The sequence below is a fragment of the Hemibagrus wyckioides genome, linkage group LG20 (genome assembly GCF_019097595.1).
Source record: "Hemibagrus wyckioides isolate EC202008001 linkage group LG20, SWU_Hwy_1.0, whole genome shotgun sequence".
Lineage (NCBI taxonomy): Eukaryota > Metazoa > Chordata > Actinopteri > Siluriformes > Bagridae > Hemibagrus > Hemibagrus wyckioides.
In genome coordinates this window covers 17,199,482-17,212,930 of record NC_080729.1, presented here as the reverse complement: position 1 = coordinate 17,212,930, position 13,449 = coordinate 17,199,482, and the positions used below count along the sequence as shown (strand labels likewise).

Sequence of the window (13,449 nt, the reverse complement as noted above, 5' to 3'; positions counted from 1 at the left end):
AAATGTGTGTAATTGCTGATACGGTGAAGTTTTTTTGTGTGAGGAGATTGATTGATTGATTGACTGATCGATTGATTGATCAACACTTCTGGGATTGGCAATTTATTAGAAATACTGTAATTGTTGGCAAATTGCTGTTGATTTCAACAGTCATTTTAATGGAAAATAATCAACTACAATGTCATCCTAAAGATAGAAAACCTAGAAACCCGCCTCCATCAGCAGGAGAGATTTTAGCATCAGAGATATTCAATATATAAAAGTAGCCATCTGTTAAAATGAAAAATGACAACCATTTTTAATTTATCGCTAACTTTATTTCGATTTTTTCCACAGTTTCTTCTAATAATTTTGTGACCAGGTTCACACCACTGAGCCTATTTTGTGATCTCCCAAACTGTACACTCATGTAACATACCTCGAAACAGTTGACAAATGAAACCTAATACATAGTCACACCCAGTATGCTAAATAAAATTCCTAAAAGATCATACTGGCTTCTGGTCATATAACCACTCCCGGCATGAGGTCAGTCAGTTGGCACGGTAGTGTGACAAGATTATCTGTCGTAAAAGCATCCAAAACCTCGCACTGACCTGTCTTCAGCTCCAGATGCAACTTGTCTGTGTTGATGTTGAAAGAACGCGAGAGGTCAAGCATAATCTGAAAGGTCTGGCCTCGGCGGATGATGAGCTCGTTGCTGTGATACTTCTCGGTGTGGTGTTCCCTCCGGTTTTGGGCGGTGTTTGAACTGAGAAGATCCACGGAGCGTACAACCAGAGATAAGTCTGTAAAAAGGACAATGAGTGTAGTGATGAGTGGACACAAAAAAAAGTGAAATTTTTTTGGAAATGTTCTCAAAGCATGAGATGTCAAGAAGTTTAGCAAAGTGCAAATCAAATACAGCTAGTACCAGTTTAGTTAGTGTCTTGACGATTTGTTCACTCCTCGTACAGATTTTGGTTAAACACTAAAAATTGTGCAACACTATGCACAACGGTCTGCGAGAATGGCTTTCACATTTAAATGAACTTTTCTCTATTTATGGTTTTCTCTGAAAGGTCACATAACCAAATATCCAAACTGCTGACACTGAGCTTGTGTAAGAAGTGATATTCTTTGCAAGTCTATGTGTTAAACAGTCACATTCTTAAAACTGAACTGAACTTCTCAAAAGAAAGTTCACAGAGTCAGTGTTCTGGACCCTGTATATTTAGATAATGGATAAAGATGTAAGAAAGTTATCAGTCTCACCCTCCAGCTCGTTGTCTTCTGTGTGAGGTTGAGGAGGCTCAGGGTGCGGTGTCACTTTCTCTTCAACTGTGACCGCAGTGTCTAGATCGTTCGTGACATTATAGGAGTTGCTCGGACGGCGACAGCAACAGGGACACATTTTCCGCAACCAGCGACGACAACCTCCCTCCTCCTTCGTTTCCCTGGTAACCACATCCTTCTCGGGGATCGCCTGTCCGTTGCTGGCGGCAGCGCCGTAGAAGCGGCCGACGGCTGAACCGTCTCTGACTGATAATCTGGATGCTGACATTCTGTAAGAGAATGTGTTCTGAGTTAGTGTTTTGTCTTGGACTGGTGGACTATTATTGCAAATTGGAAATTTAAAGACAAAATTCTTTGAAAAGTTCACCTGCTGAAAAGACGAATAATATTGATTTGTTTTAAGTTAAACTTTCTAAATCCAGACAGAAGGATTTCATATTGTTTAATCATGTGTTCATTCATTCATCTTCATTAATGGTCTGTATGGAGCTTTTCCTGTGAATGAAATCTGGGTCCATTACAAGGCACCATCACTCATACCTAGAAGCAATTGAGACACTGGGACATTTTGGGAAGTGGGAGGAAACCAGAGAACATGAAGGAAACCAATGACTCAGGCACACTGATGCAAATGTTGATATACAAATTTTCGTTCCAAAGTAAATAAAAAAAGCTGATCTTGAGAAAGTCGTCATGCCAACTGAGCTTAAGGGAATTTGAATGTGTGTGTGTTTGGGTGTGCATGCGTCTGTGTGTGTTTCATTTCGTCTGAAACTTCACAATACCCGCTGTTGTTCCTGCACTATTATTAACATAATCGCTCTTTCTGCGAGAGCTATAAACTTGATTCCATGCGTCAAGCCCTATAAACATCGGTTTGTTATGACCGAATTCACAAGCACAACCTTAAACAGCCTTTAAATTGCATCTGGGATTATCTCCAAATGATCAGCGGATATCTGATTCACCTTACACAGCTGCATTTCACAGTGAAAGTTGGACGATTTGCCCAGCAGCTACACAGCTGTCATGAAGCTGTGGCCTTATAAGAGCTGCCACAATCAGAAAGGGTTAACTGTGTGTTAATGGGAACCATGTGTGTGACTCTCAGCTCCCACCAAATCTCCTTTCCTCTAGTCAGACTTTTCTCTCCCACCCTGCATCCCTACATCTGCACAGCTTTATCACTGTTCTTGTGCTTATTTTTCCCCCTGTAATCTTCATACTACATGGTGTTCCTCAACACAAACCTCCCAAAACACAGAGAGCTCCGGAGAATGTCCAAACATACTCACAAGGAGGTGGTTATTGCCACACACACACACAAACACACACACACACACACACCAACGCCTGTGTGTGTGTGTGTAAGCGCGCACATGCTTTATATGGCTTGTGGAATGCAGGTCTGAATACCATAGACTCACTAAACCGCCCCTCCTGTGACCATGACCACACTTCCACAGACATGCACTGCATTATGGCAGAGAGGCTGTGAGAACAAGTTTTTTAGGATTTCTATGCTCTTTCTGTTTAACAGATTTCTTGGCCCGTGTCCTAAGTGGAATTAACAAATACCATTTGAAAGAGCCTAAACAGAGAATTCCCCCCAGACCTCTTTCTTCTGAATGTAGCGTGTGATCAACAGATTCCTCTTTTTTAGTCACATGCCGTCTATCATACCCTTACACAGCTGCGAGAAACAAATCCCAATGTTCATCAAACCCCTCGCACCCCAGTCTCCCCAGTTCTTATTAATAGTGACGTTTTCATTTTTTGTCTAATGATATGATTCTCATGTTAATACAAATCAGCCGTTTAATGTACACTTCCTAAAAAGCGCTTATATCCAAGACTCACTCTTTCTTATCTCAGCTGGATATTACAGCAGCTGCTGCTTTAATCCTAAAGACTCCCCAGGACTCTACTATGTGCTTATGTTAAGTTTCCTCACACAATTTCTACACAAGTTTAATGTTATAGTGTGCAGCTGCATAGAAATAAACTGAATTAACATGGAAAAATATGACATGCTGTACGCTAATCTAAAATAATTCTGCATAAGAAGATCAACTGTATTTATTTATTATTAAAGAATATTGTGACTCCATCGATAAGATTGCCAGGAGCATCCCCACAGATTGAAATCAAGCTAGCTAGCTAGTGTCAGTCATAGTTTAGCTACTGCAGTGCTAGCCTCTTGATAGAACACTAGCTTATTTGAAGCTAGCAATTTAAAAATGGTCTTAAAACTGTGGGTCTCATGATTACTTAACACATTTAGCATATATAGAGTATATAGTAGGCTAGCTATATAGCTATATACAGTATAGTTAGCTAATCCAAATTCATACTGTACCTCAAAAGCTAGTAATGATTAACTAGCTTATGCTTAGCTACTGCAACAGTTGCTTCTTGGAGGATCTCCATGCTAGCAATTTTACTACAGACTGAAGCAGTAAAAGTTATTTATTTTTGTAGCATTACATCTTCTTATAGACTCTTATTACTAACAGAATGTTCTGTTAACATTCTCTGGTGCCTCAGTTCTTTTATTTAATAGTGTGATAATACCTAACTGCCAAGCTATCTTGCTATTTAGCAATTTATATTTAGCTCATCAAATGACAAATGATTATTACATCAAATGTAATAATAGCAACTAGCAGAATATAAAGTATTTTATATTAAGTATTAAGTATTAGCTAGCAGCATGTTTAAGTTTAGCTACCCCAGTGGCTAGTTATTTCATTGTAAGCTACATTTAGATGGAAGACTTGGGATAAATTTTTTTTTTTTTTTTTTTAGAATAATTTCGAGGAAATTATGTCTATTTTGCCCCAAGAAAGATTTCTGGATGATACCCCATGAGCTTTGTAAAAGCTGTGTATTTGGCCAGGATGGACCTCTGCAATCTTTTACATCCTTGTTCTGTATTCAGTCTGGGTCTGGGAAAGCCATGGCTAAAACGATGATCAAGGCTAAAATGCAGTGTCTGAATTGTCCCTATGAGACAGCGCTATAAATCTGAGGCTTTCATCATGTTGTGACTGTGACAAAGAAGTTAAACTGCTGTACAAAGGGGAAAAAATGTGTGTATGTGAGAAAGAGAAAGAGAGAGAGAGACTCCACAGAAACCTTTCTTACTGTTCTTTGAACCATACCAAGTCCATCAATCCCTGGTAAAATCCTAAACTGCTATGTCTGTTTTCACTCCAAGTCCCTTTCAGTCTATTCATGCTTTTCTGTCCCCAGCTGGAAATAAAACACTTACAAGCCATTAATGGCACAAACAATATCCATGAGCTCTGTGATCCATAATCCAGTGGCATTAAGGGTTAAATATCTGAGCCGGCTTCTCGACTGATCGTCTGTCACAGATCTAAAGGAGGGTCAGCTGTTGGTCTGAAGCCAGTTGGAAAGCTGGTTGCAGCTGCTGGAGTGCAAGATGAAGATCCCAGTACAACCACAACAAGACCTAACTTAACTTATTGGTCTTATCCAGATCTGGTCAAAGGTGTTTTGAGAGACGGTTTAGTTGTTTAAATAAAACCCATTACAACATGTTAAATAAAAATACAACATATGGTACTGAACTAGCATAATGCACATTTTTGTGATTTTTTTTTTCTGTCAATGAGTGACCAGGTTTTATTAAACGTCTTACAGTAAGGGCTGATAATCACTTCACTGTATCTTATATGGTTCCAACCCATGTCATAACTCTTTGTTCATGAGTGCAGGTAGCTACACGTCATGCCAGGCAATGAGTTCAGCGTCTATAAAGTGATTAACCAGCGGAATGTCCTATCAGGACCATTCCCAGATTTTACACCACCTCAGACGTGTTGTGATTCAACACATGAAGTGAATAGACCTTTTAGTAACGTTTTAGTAATTTAGTCATTATAGCTTTATTACTATTGTATTCCTCTGAATCTGGGGATTCATTTGATGATTCACTCTGGCGTGGGCAAATTCACAGACGTCAACCAGACCTCTCACTCAAATATGCTCTACACATGAAGAAACGAAAAGAAATACTTCTCAAGGTTAGGCCTTAATTTTTAGGATCACAGTTTAGCAAAATGCAATCAATCCATTTTCTGTACTGCTTATCCCATGCAGAGTTGCTCGGAGCCTGGAGTCTTTTTCTGGGGACTCGGGGCACAATCACATACACACACACTCACACACTACAGACAATTTAGAGATGCCGGTCAGCCTACCGCATGTTATTGGACTGGGGGAGTAAAAAAAAACAAAGATACATTTTCTCTTTGCATATCATATCTAGTCTTCTCATATACTACGAAGCCTGAGTTAGAGTACAGGATTGTAGGATCTGAACTCACAACCATCTGGTCAAAAACACAAATCCATAATCACTCACCCCTTAAACTTCAAGCTTCATGCAGTCACTTCATGCCCTTGACTTTTTATTTGTGCCCTCATTTTAATTGCATTTCATGTACTTTCCTCCTCTCTCTCGCCCCCTTGTCCTCCTTTCTTTGCCTCCCCTCCCATCCTTTGTGTGTTGCTGTTGGCCAGCTAAGCCTTCCTCTTCTTACTGGAATGTAAAAGTGCATGGGCTTGGTGCTGAGATAAGTCTAACTCTCTCCAGACCTGAAACCGCCCAATAAAAACACATCACCTCTCAAACTCCTTCACCTCTAATCCTTCGTATAGCCCTGCCTAACCCGTGTAAAGCTTTTGGAGAATTTATTTTCCGACAAGGTTTGACGAAAGCAGTGATTAACACTTGCAGTAAATGTCTGAGAGAACAGTTAGACAATTCCATCAGATAGTTGTTGCATGCCCCCATCGTGGATGAAGCAGTGACTGATGAGTTCTGTGGAACTGTAAAAGTTGTCACCATGTTCCTATGTGATGAGCAAGCCTTCAGCAAGACAGTTAACAAAGACAAGAACCTCAATGACAATCAAACTAGCTTGGGAACTAGACTACAAGAAATGCTCATTTAAGGTAAATATTTAAGTATCTATACTCTTTAAGAAAATCAAGAAAAACTGGCAAGCTCAGAAAACTGTGAATGGGCCCAGCAATTCAACAGCCAGTTAAACAGCCTAGTCATTCACCTTTTCTGAAGTGAGTTATTTATGACTCCTAGAATTTGGATATGACCCAGCCCAAGTTTGTGGCCTGACACAGGTGGCAAAACACCAAGTGTATAGAGGTATAATAACCTGTGCTCTGTTTAATGGCTCATTAAACTATGTAACAACCTGTGAAAGATTTTATAATGCATTACACCTCATAGTTAACAAAAGAAACACAGCTTCAACAATTATTTGCAATAAAGATTAAGGACTTCATATATGATCAGCTGGACACTAAGTAACACTGTAAATATTAATGCTACACTGAATTCTCAGAAAAAAATAAGATTTTGGGGTGGTGTCCGGGTGTCTTTTCCCTACAAATATATGTGTGCTTTATTGCAAAATTAAATCTTTACTTTATGCCCTTTTTGTACCCTAAACTGTTTATAAATGTACACTAACACTACAACTAAATTTTCATGAAAGACTTATATATTAAACAGGCACCGTTTAAGATTATAACAAACCACCAATTTGGATAGAGGCATCGATTTATAGAAGGAACATTAATGCAACAATAATAAATAGATTATCATCAACAACCTGTATGTAAAAATCATTTATAATTTTGAACTCTCTATAGGCAGTCTTTGATCCCAGTTGATCAAAAATGATCCCATATCTATTGCAGACTACTAAATTGAACTGTATCATTATCATAGCATATTAGCATGCAACATCTTTCTGATGGAATTTTGTAACTGATTTCTCAGACGTTTCTCACATTGCAAGTGTTTATCACTGATTTCGTCAATCCTTGTTGCAATACAAAGAAAGATTATTTCTTAATGTGTTGAAGGATGATTCTAATGTCTTAAGTGCTAAATGAACACTGAGAGATTAGTTGGATTCGGGAAGGGCCTCTGGTGACTACAAGGTTCTGAGTTCAAATCCCAGAAGCTCCAGATGTACTGATGTTTCTACAAATTCTCGTTCATTTACAGATCGCTGTACTGGAAGTGTTACTGATATTCAGCAGGACACAAATCAAAACTGGAGTATAAGAAGACAGGAAAACACTCCCATGACTCCAAGTTGTAGCCTAAATATGATGCCTTACATGACTATAAAATAAATCTGTACAGAGATTTGGAGGAGGTTTCTCCTACCCAAAAGAGTTTTGCCACTCCATGCAGTACGAGATTTCCAAGCACAAAATCTCAAAAAGCTGCTCATGGATCTCCAGCTGAGTGTAGCAATTAAATTTAGAGCTGATTTAATATTCTTTGAGCTAATTCAGAACGGTGCGTATGCAATTCGGCACAGGGAATTCTGGCTGTCTGACTTACTGACTTAAAGTCCTGCCTTAAAGCAAAGATGCCTTCAGAATTAAATTTTAATCTTTGGTGTGACAACCTTTTGCTTCTTTGGTTAAAAAAAAACAGTTGTCTCTGGTATAATTCGTGTGTAAGGAAATTAGCTAGTAGGTTTTAATGAGATTTCAACATTGCAACAACTATTTCCAGCACTCCACCTGAGAGCAGCAAATAATTTTTTTGCATTGACTTTATATTACTTCTGCTGATTCAAAACGTTGTGTAATTCAGCAGGGTGTCTGACTTACACACGTCCTTATCTCCCAAACAGATAATGATAATAATAATAATAATATTAATAGTAATGAATAATAATAATGATTATGATGATGATGATGTTAACAATACTACTACTTCTACTAATAATAATAATAATGATGATGATGATAATGTTAACAATACTACTACTTCTACTATTACTACTACTACTACTACTAATAATAATAATAATGATGATGATGATGTTAACAATACTACTACTTCTACTACTACTACTAATGATAATAATAATAATGATGATGATGATGATGATGTTAACAATACTACTACTACTACTACTAATAATAATAATAATAATAATAATAATGTTGATGATGATGATGATAATACTACTTCTACTACTCCTATTACTACTACTACTAATAATGATGATGATGATGATGATGATAATACTACTTCTACTATTACTACTACTACTACTACTACTAATAATAATAATAATGATGATGATGATGTTAACAATACTACTACTTCTACTACTACTAATGATAATAATAATAATAATGATGATGATGTTGATGTTAACAATACTACTACTACTACTAATAATAATAATAATAATAATAATAATAATGATGATGATGATGTTAACAATACTACTACTTCTACTACTACTACTAATGATAATAATAATAATAATGATGATGATGATGATGATGTTAACAATACTACTACTACTACTACTACTACTAATAATAATAATAATAATAATAATGATGATGATGATGATAATACTACTTCTACTACTCCTATTACTACTACTACTAATAATGATGATGATGATGATGATAATACTACTTCTACTATTACTACTACTACTACTACTAATAATAATAATGATGATGATGATGTTAACAATACTACTACTTCTACTACTACTACTAATGATAATAATAATAATGATGATGATGATGTTAACAATACTACTACTACTACTACTAATAATAATAATAATAATAATAATAATAATGATGATGATGATGATGATGATGATGATACTACTTCTACTACTACTACTACTACTACTACTAATAATAATAATAATAATAATAATAACAAATAGCATCTGAAAATAGTACAGAATAGTGTATTAACATTCTCTCTGAAAGAATCTGATACACAGCGCCTACAGAAACGATGCAAAACTTTTGGAAAGAGGAATAAACAGTAAAAGACAAGATAGAAAAGTTCAGATGCGTTTCTGGATAAAGACGGGTGTGTTTGCTGTTGTGTAAAGCAATTCTGTTATAATAATAGTTTTATATTTAAAGCCCTGCTGTATTAAACATGCTGTTGAAGTATTTTGAGGCAGTATTTACTAGTATCCGTGGCACTCTACAGAGTTTGGACCCAGCCTTTCCTGAGATCAAAGCAACTAAAGAGTTGAGAAGAGAGACAGAGATATATTCGGAATCATTCGTAACGTTACCCGAGCTTCAGCAAGTCCGATGCGTGTGTCTCCTTCTCGCGCTTCCGTTAGTTTGTAAAAGTTAGAAACATGTGTGATTACACACTGTGAAGGCTAACGCATTTAAACACACCAAACACATGCAGGGCTACACACGCCCACTACTGTGTGACACACACGAAAGGCTGGGTTATCGGATATTACGAGTGGAGACCACCCGAGCGAGGCGTGTGTCCGCGCGTGCGTGGGCAGGAATGATCATTAGCAAATCTATGTAGTATCATCTAGTGGGATGTCTAGCACCTCTGTCGTGTTTTATTCCTTATTTGACTCAAATTTATTAAGACTAGTATTTGACTTACAGTGTGTGTTTAAGAAGCTGTCCTTTAGTGACCAAGTCCTGAGTGACAGGAAGTGTCCGTTCTTTTCTGAGGAAAGGAAAAAAATCTTCATGACCTGTCAGATTTGGTAAAAGGCTGCAAAATTCTGGAGTATTTCTTTAATTCTACTCTGGAAGAGTGCAACACTAATGTAACACACACACACACACACACAGAGTTATTTCATCTATATGGGGTTCATGCAATCTTAGAAAAAAAAATGTATATATAGTAGAACCCCAGGGTTCTTTACTTAACTCCAAACAACACTTTGTGCCATAAAGGTTCTATAGTGACAACAAAGACCCATTTTCCCTTTGCACATTGATTGGTTGCATTGTAAAATTATTTTTGCATTCAGTGTGATGCATTCAATAATTTTTACATGTCTGTTACTATTATTACTCAACAAATGATAAATAAATGAATGAACCCATAAAAGGTTCAATATAGAACCTTTTTAAAGACTACGAAGAACACTACAGGTTTCTTGATTGTTTTATACAGAACCTTTTCTGCTGCGAGTGTGCATAGTAACTCATTTTTAGCTCTGTGAGGTCGTTAAGTATTGCAGGCGTTAAGTCATCAAAGTGAGAGTTATCTCAATGCTGTAGCTTTCATTTTAAACATGATCTGTTTATCATGATAAGTTCTATGTATATACACCGATCAGGCATGACGTTATGAGCACTGAGAGGTGAAGTGAATAACACTGATTATCTCCCCATCATGGCACCTGTTAGTGGGTGGGATATATTAGGCAGCAAGTGAACATGTCCTCAAAGTTGATGTTAGAAGCAGGAAAAATGGACAAGCGTAAGTATTTGAGCGAGTTTGATGAAGGGCCAAATTGTGATGGCTAGACCACCGGATCAGACCATCTACAAAACTGCAGCTCTTGTGGGGTGTTCCCGGTCTGCAGTGGCCAGTATCTATCAAAAGTGCTCCAAGAAAGGAACAGTGGTGACCTGGCGACAGGGTCATGGGCACCCAAGGGCCACTGAGTACCAACTGTTGCTCAGATTGCTGAAGAAGTTAATGCTGGGTCTGATAGAAAGGTGTCAATAAACTTTGCATGATGGTTTAGGGCTGTTTTGGCAGCAAAAGACAGACCAACACAATATTAGGCAGGTGGTCATAATGTTATACCTGGTTGGTGTATATTATAAGTGGAAACGTTTTCTGTGCTTGGGCTTCAGATAATGAATGAAACAATCAATTCACAGGTATTTCCACATTCTAACTGCAGGTCAGCTCACGGGTATTTCCACATTCTAACTGGAGGTCAGCTCTGCAATAAAGTTTGTTTTTTTTTTTCAATTTTATTGCCCAAAAACAGGCATTTCTGGAAGTTCAAGAGATGACAACTGCCCAGCTCTGCTCTTTTCACACCCTGTCACTTGGATTAGAAATGACAAATGTCATCACAGCCGATTAATCACCACAGATTACCTCACATCCACATGCCTATTTTATCCAGAAAGTGCAATGTTGCTTGTCTGTGTGTCAACTGTCACGTACTGTTTACTGAATCATACACACTGTACTGTGCAGAAGTCGGTAAAATATAGCAAATGCCTTCAAAAAATAATGAAATTAAATGTCCAACATAAAAAATATAAAATGCAAACAGTAATGAAGTCGATAATGGTGTTATAACCCTTTGCATCTTTGCTTTAAAAACAGCAGTCTTGGTAGGATTTGTGAAGCTGTACAAGGAAATTAGCCAGTATGTTTTACTGAGCGTTCTGGAGAACCGCCTACATTTCTCTGGAGACTTTGTCTGTCACAAATGCTTGGGTTTTGTTTTTGTTTTTTCACATGCAAAACCCAGCAGTCTTCACAGTGGGTTTTTTTTTTTTGTCTGTAAAGTGGCCTTAACTTAACTATATGATACACTATATTGCCAAAAGTATTCGCTCACCTGCCTTGACTTGCATATGAACTTAAGTGACATCCCATTCCTAATCCATAGGGTTCAATATGACGTCGGTCCACCCTTTGTAGCTATAACAGCTTCAACTCTTCTGGGAAGGCTGTCCACAAGGTTTAGGAGTGTGTTTATGGGAATTTTTGACCATTCTTCCAGAAGCGCATTTGTGAGGTCACACACTGATGTTGGACGAGAAGGCCTGGCTCTCAGTCTCCGCTCTAATTCATCCCAAAGGTGTTCTATCGGTCTTTATGGACCTTGCTTTGGTCACTGGTGCACAGTCATGTTGGAAGAGGAAGGGGCCAGCTCCAAACTGTTCCCACAAAGTTGGGAGCATGGAATTGTCCAAAATGTCTTGGTATGCTGAAGCATTCAGAGTTCCTTTCACTGGAACTAAGGGGCCAAGCCCAGCTCCTGAAAAACAACCCCACACCATAATCCCCCCTCCACCAAACTTTACACTTGGCACAATGCAGTCAGACAAGTACCGTTCTCCTGGCAACCGCCAAACCCAGACTCGTCCATCAGATTGCCAGATGGAGAAGCGCGATTCGTCACTCCAGAGAACGCGTCTCCACTGCTCTAGAGTCCAGTGGCGGCGTGCTTTACACCACTGCATCCGACGCTTTGCATTGCACTTGGTGATGTATGGCTTGGATGCAGCTGCTCGGCCATGGAAACCCATTCCATGAAGCTCTCTGCGCACTGTTCTTGAGCTAATCTGAAGGCCACATGAAGTTTGGAGGTCTGTAGCGATTGACTCTGCAGAAAGTTGGCGACCTCTTCGCACTATGCGCCTCAGCATCCGCTGACCCCGCTCCGTCAGTTTACGTGGCCTACCACTTCGTGGCTGAGTTGCTGTCGTTCCCAAACACTTCCACGTTCTTATAATACAGCTGACAGTTGACTGTGGAATATTTAGGAGCGAGGAAATTTCACGACTGGATTTGTTGCACAGGTGGCATCCTATCACAGTTCCACGCTGGAATTCACTGAGCTCCTGAGAGCGACCCATTCTTTCACAAATGTTTGTAAAAACAGTCTGCATGCCTAGGTGCTTGATTTTATACACCTGTGGCCATGGAAGTGATTGGAACACCTGATTCTGATTATTTGGATGGGTGAGCGCATACTTTTGGCAATATAGTGTATGTTACTTTTTTTTTTTTTTACTGACATAAAAATATGACTCTGTAACATTACAAATTTTTCTATTGAAAAGTAATGTAAATGTTTACCTAAAAGTCATAAAATAAACATCTATAACAAACATATATAAACATAATTTTGCACTGCAAATTGTGTCATGGGTGTGCTGATACACTCCTACAACATAATATGCATGAACAATGTAATTACAATACAGTGTCATTTACAACACTCACTCGAACATCTACAGAGTTTTACAATTTCATAAAGAAGAAAAAGGACGACGCAAAGAGGGTAAGAACAGAGGAAGAGGAAAGAGGAAGTGAAAATAAAGGGCACTCAGAAGTTATGCGGTAAAAAGACGAAGTGATATAGTAGATTCTAGTGAGATACAGCGAGAGTAACAAGTCGAAAGAAAAGGCTTTTGTGATTGTTTCCTAATAAATAATAAAATGTCTTACCTTTATACATAATGAAGAATATGTATTACTGGAGTAAAGCTTGTCTGGTCATTATTATTAAGCTTTAGGTCAAAATGGTGACTGGTCCTTATGAATAATGATTGTCACACCCTAGGAATAAAACT

The 13,449-nt window shown here is 38.2% G+C and overlaps 1 protein-coding gene across 3 annotated transcripts in view; it reads right to left on the bottom strand.

Moving 5' to 3' along the window:
* Positions 1–13,449, bottom strand: part of tgm1l1 (transglutaminase 1 like 1) — a 23,714-nt gene extending 10,265 nt beyond the window's left edge. The window contains exons 1-3 of one of the 3 annotated variants that reach the window (XM_058418418.1): positions 13,325–13,449; positions 1,255–1,544; positions 597–788 (exon numbers count right to left, since the gene is read on the bottom strand). In XM_058418418.1, the coding sequence (XP_058274401.1) occupies positions 597–788; positions 1,255–1,543 (481 nt within the window). In that variant the 5' untranslated portion in view covers position 1,544; positions 13,325–13,449. Of the gene's footprint in view, positions 1–596; positions 789–1,254; positions 1,545–5,668; positions 5,822–9,422; positions 9,582–13,324 lie in introns of those variants that run through there. The other 2 variants (XM_058418416.1, XM_058418417.1) reach the window with 2 other exon arrangements.